General features: G+C 36.3%; 1 protein-coding gene across 1 annotated transcript in view; it reads right to left on the bottom strand.

Annotated features, from left to right (window-relative positions):
* Window positions 1-16: 16 nt before the first annotated feature.
* LOC107084176 (beta-2 adrenergic receptor-like) overlaps window positions 17-4,172 on the bottom strand; it is a 15,207-nt gene continuing 11,051 nt past the window's right edge. The window contains exon 4 of the mRNA XM_015373886.1: window positions 17-3,282. Coding sequence (XP_015229372.1) covers window positions 2,259-3,282 — 1,024 coding nt within the window. The 3' untranslated portion in view covers window positions 17-2,258. The remainder of the gene's footprint in view (window positions 3,283-4,172) is intronic.

Raw genomic sequence — 4,172 nt, 5'->3', positions numbered from 1 at the left:
TTTTTTGTTACACTAATTTGGGGAAATTTTAAACATTTGGGACACAAGTCTGGAATATATATAATGTCTGTAATATAAAAAAGTTTGTTATATCAATCTAAACAAAAAAAAACCCCAAACTATTTATAATTGGTATCTAAAGTATCCTAATAACCCTTTATTTAATGTTAAATAAATACATTGTCTGGTTTATTTCCAGAAATCCCTTCATTATTTAGAGAGTCTTTTGTTTTAATTATCCGAGTGTCTCCCTGTTGATTTTGCTGTATGTTTTCCTGTTTTTTCAGAATGTGATAATAATTAGTTAGGTTATGGTTTGTATTATGCCCACTGCTGTTGTCCATTTATCTTCATAATGCCTAAATATTACCAATAAAGCTGTATCCCAGTCTCTCTAACACCTTTGGCTGTCAGTGAAATGTATTTGATGTTGGTTTGCCTGCATAGTTCAGCTACAGTGAAGCGATACAGACTTTTTTTAAAATTGGCTATCAAGGCATAACCAGAAAGAAGGTTGCATAATGGGGCCGCAGCTCGGTTTCAGATGTTTCTCTTTCCCAACTCTTCACGTTTTTGTTCAAGAGCATCAAAATAAAGGAGGCTACCTACAAATCCACTAAACATATGTCAGGTTTTATTCCTTAAAAAAAATAAACCTCCCATTTTATATTTAGGCACAACAATGTGTTTTATTTATGAAATACCCTGAAGTTTGTGGTTATATAACCAACTTTTACCATTTTCAAGACTCAATATTTTGGCAAGGCAATGAATAATGGAGTCCTCCATTTTAGATAATATCTTTTGGTCTTAAATAACCATAGAAAGTATATCTTCTAAAGAGATAGATCACAAATTTAGTACCATTCATAACCTTAAGGGTTGATAGAATACCGAAATATATTAGGAAATTAAAGAATATTCAATTAATGTGAATTATTTTGTAAACTTAAGCCAGGTTTTTAGTCTTAATTTCTTTTAGGTGCAGATTGGTTTCTTTGCAGCACTAGACTTAAAGCTGTGGTCCATAACTTTTCTTAAACAAGAACAGAAAAAGCAGAATTAATAATCGGTCCATGTTTTGGTTTCTTTATTGCACACATACCGTCCAACTGACGGGCCCTTTCACCCAGACAGGTGCTTCATAATCACCCAATGACAGCTCCCTTAAGGTAAACATGCAAATCTATTGGTTGATGATGCAGACATTTGTCTTGGAATTTTTTTTTACCCATAAAGAACTGTCATAATTAGTTAAATCAATAATTATGACAGATTGTCTTCTCTATGTCGTAGAGCTGTGTCAAATGTTACATTTAAGCATTTATTAACGTATTTTAATCATTTAAAATTATGGACTACATCTTAAGTTTTGTTTGGGCTGAAATAGACTGTTTTTTAATTTGGAAACAGATTGCATTCACCTGAAAAAAAAAGAAACTGGGATGTTTTTTCTGAATTAACAAGATCATTTTAAATAAAATAAATTTTAAAAAGTCCTGTTTTTCAGAATTACATGATAAACTGCAATGAGTAGCGGCCAGCAAGCAGGTGTCTTTGCAAAGTCTTCATAACTAAGAGAAAAAAACAATTTCCCAGGGTTTTAATCCCAAAAGAACATAAAGATGAATTCAACTCAGCAAACATTGTAGCTTCTCCTCTATAGAATCCCAGCAGCATTATTTCATTAATTCAGTAAAAACAGAACGGTTTTAATTGTTTTTGTAAAAATGATCTGTTAATCCACACAAACAGAATATCTTTATTTATTTATTTAATTTAAATTCAGAAAAAAATATATTTTTTATTCAGAAAAACAGACCAGTATCTTTTTGTTTCTTGATGAATGCAATACTCCTCCGTTGTTTTACAACAAGTCTAATATTACAATATTTCCTTTTTTTCTGTTGTTCAAGTCACAGCTTACACAGAAATATAAGAAAACATTTTGACAAGTTGCATATTTATATCATATGTGTTTTTGAATATTAAAATAATAAATGCTTTGTGTGAATTTATTAATGCCAAATTTTTCCTCAGATTGCTTTTTTTTATTTTAGTCTATTAAATACAATTGAAAAACGATTGTAGAAAAGAACAGGAAACCTTGAATAACCACAAAAACACTGAGCAAATGTAACCTTACATTTTCTGGCTACTTCATAGACCAGAAGCTTAAGTCAGTCTGTCACACAAACAATTCAGCAAATGCTGTTTGAATATAATTTAGGGGTGCAATGTTTCATACATAGTTTTGGTCAAGCAATAGAAGCAATATTTTCTCTACAAGTCCTACTGTCAGAGCTGTTTTGCTGCCAGCTGCTCAGAGAACCCGGAGCTACATCTAGAACCTGCTCAGAACCCGATGCTTGTAGAGCGAGGGTCAGTGAGCTGCCTCGTATTGAGCTCTCCAGACTTCCTCTCCAGCCGGATTTCTCCCGACTGCTCAGACCCCTCACACGATCAAAGTTCGAGTCTCCGTTCTGCCTCCGTGGCGACTTAGAGTAACCGTGTCTGTCACTGCACCATCCAAATGCCCCCTTCCATCTTGAGTTCCCTCCCCTTAAATGAAGTATCTCCTGAAAGGCGTGCCAGAAATCCGGACTGCGGCAGTAGATGAGGGGGTTGAAGGCTGAGTTGGAATAACCCAGCCAATTAAGGAATCTGAAAAGGTCCCTGTTGCCACTGAGATCCACAAAAGCTATGACGATATTAAGGATGAAGAAAGGTAGCCAACATAATGTGAAAGTTCCCATGATGATCCCCAAAGTTTTCACAGCCTTGTGCTGCGAAAGACAGATCCTGAGACGCTTAGCAGCAGACTGCTTTCCTTCTTTTTCCGTCTTCCCTCTGTTTTCTTCCCCCTTTTCTTCTTGCCTACTATCTGAGTCCTCTGTTTGCTGCATGTTTAGTCTGTCCTCTCCATCTGCTCCTGTCCTGAGTTTATTCAGTGAGGGGCTGTCATCTGGATAAGTCCGTTGTGCAGATTTATGCAGGTGGAAGAAGTGCCGCTCCCTTCCTCTGATTTTTTCCAGCTGCTTTTGAGCCTCTTGGAATACACGGGTGTAGAGGAAAATCATCACCACCAGAGGCAGATAGAAAGACACTATCGAAGAAGATACTGCATATCCTTGGTTGGTGTTGAATTCACAGCAGGTCTCGCTTAATCGGCATTCTATAGCGCGGGGTTTATCTGACACCCAGAGCTTGAGATAGATGGGCAAGAAAGAGATGAGTGAGGCCACTGCCCAAACCACAAACACCACCATGAAGGCCCGAGCCCTGGCAAACATCAAGAGACAAGAAAGTTTAAACATGTGAAAGCAGATAAAGAGCATGCAGATCAGGAACTGCTATTGTTATAATGCAGGGACAAACATTAACTTGTATCTTTTAATTTACAGGAAACCTCTTCATAAGGTATGACCCTATCCAAAACTACTCATAATAAAACGTTAAGTTTGAAACACTGGATATTTGGAGATTAACCAGGTTAGTTTTAAATAGAGATGTTAGGCATGTAGATATTGCTCTATTCAGGTTAAAAAGTCCAAATATAGTAAAGGCACATGCAAAATGTTTTTTAAAACAGCACTGTTTCAAAAGCTGGAAGTTTTGTGTCTGTGAGACCAGAGAAATTGCTACTGTGATCAGAGCTTTTTATACACTCTCTGCGATCACTAAGCTACACAGCCGTGCACCTCGCCCATCTAGTGCTGTGCACTGCAGGTCAGCTGACCAAAGGCAGGCTGCCTCAGGTTTCAAGTCATCCTCCTGCTGCTAATGTTTTCATGTGCAGCATTTTTCTAAAGGGCAACACAATCTCCTACACTAAAGTATGAACCGCACTAGCTGCACATAAAATATAGGCTTTAAAGTTTTATTTTAAAATAGCTGTGCAAGATACATATGCATGGTTCACTGCCCAAACCAGCAGTTGCATCAACACCACAAGCGTACCCGAGATTTCAGTTTTAAATAGCGATTAACACAAATACTAATTTATCAAGACTCCAGTTTAAACAACTCAATCAAGCTGGGGCATCCTGGGGGTTATTATGGAACATTCAAATAATTTTTTTCATTGTTACTGTTTTTTTTGTTTTTTTTAAATAATTAATAATAGTTTAAATTATATGGAAAAAAATACATGTTCCATTCAGTTAAGTCAT

This window comes from Cyprinodon variegatus, unplaced genomic scaffold (genome assembly GCF_000732505.1).
Source record: "Cyprinodon variegatus isolate N-32 unplaced genomic scaffold, C_variegatus-1.0 Scaffold94, whole genome shotgun sequence".
NCBI classification, from domain to species: Eukaryota; Metazoa; Chordata; class Actinopteri; order Cyprinodontiformes; family Cyprinodontidae; genus Cyprinodon; species Cyprinodon variegatus.
The sequence above is the reverse complement of the archived record's forward strand: the minus strand, read 5'-3'. Positions and strand labels throughout refer to the sequence as shown.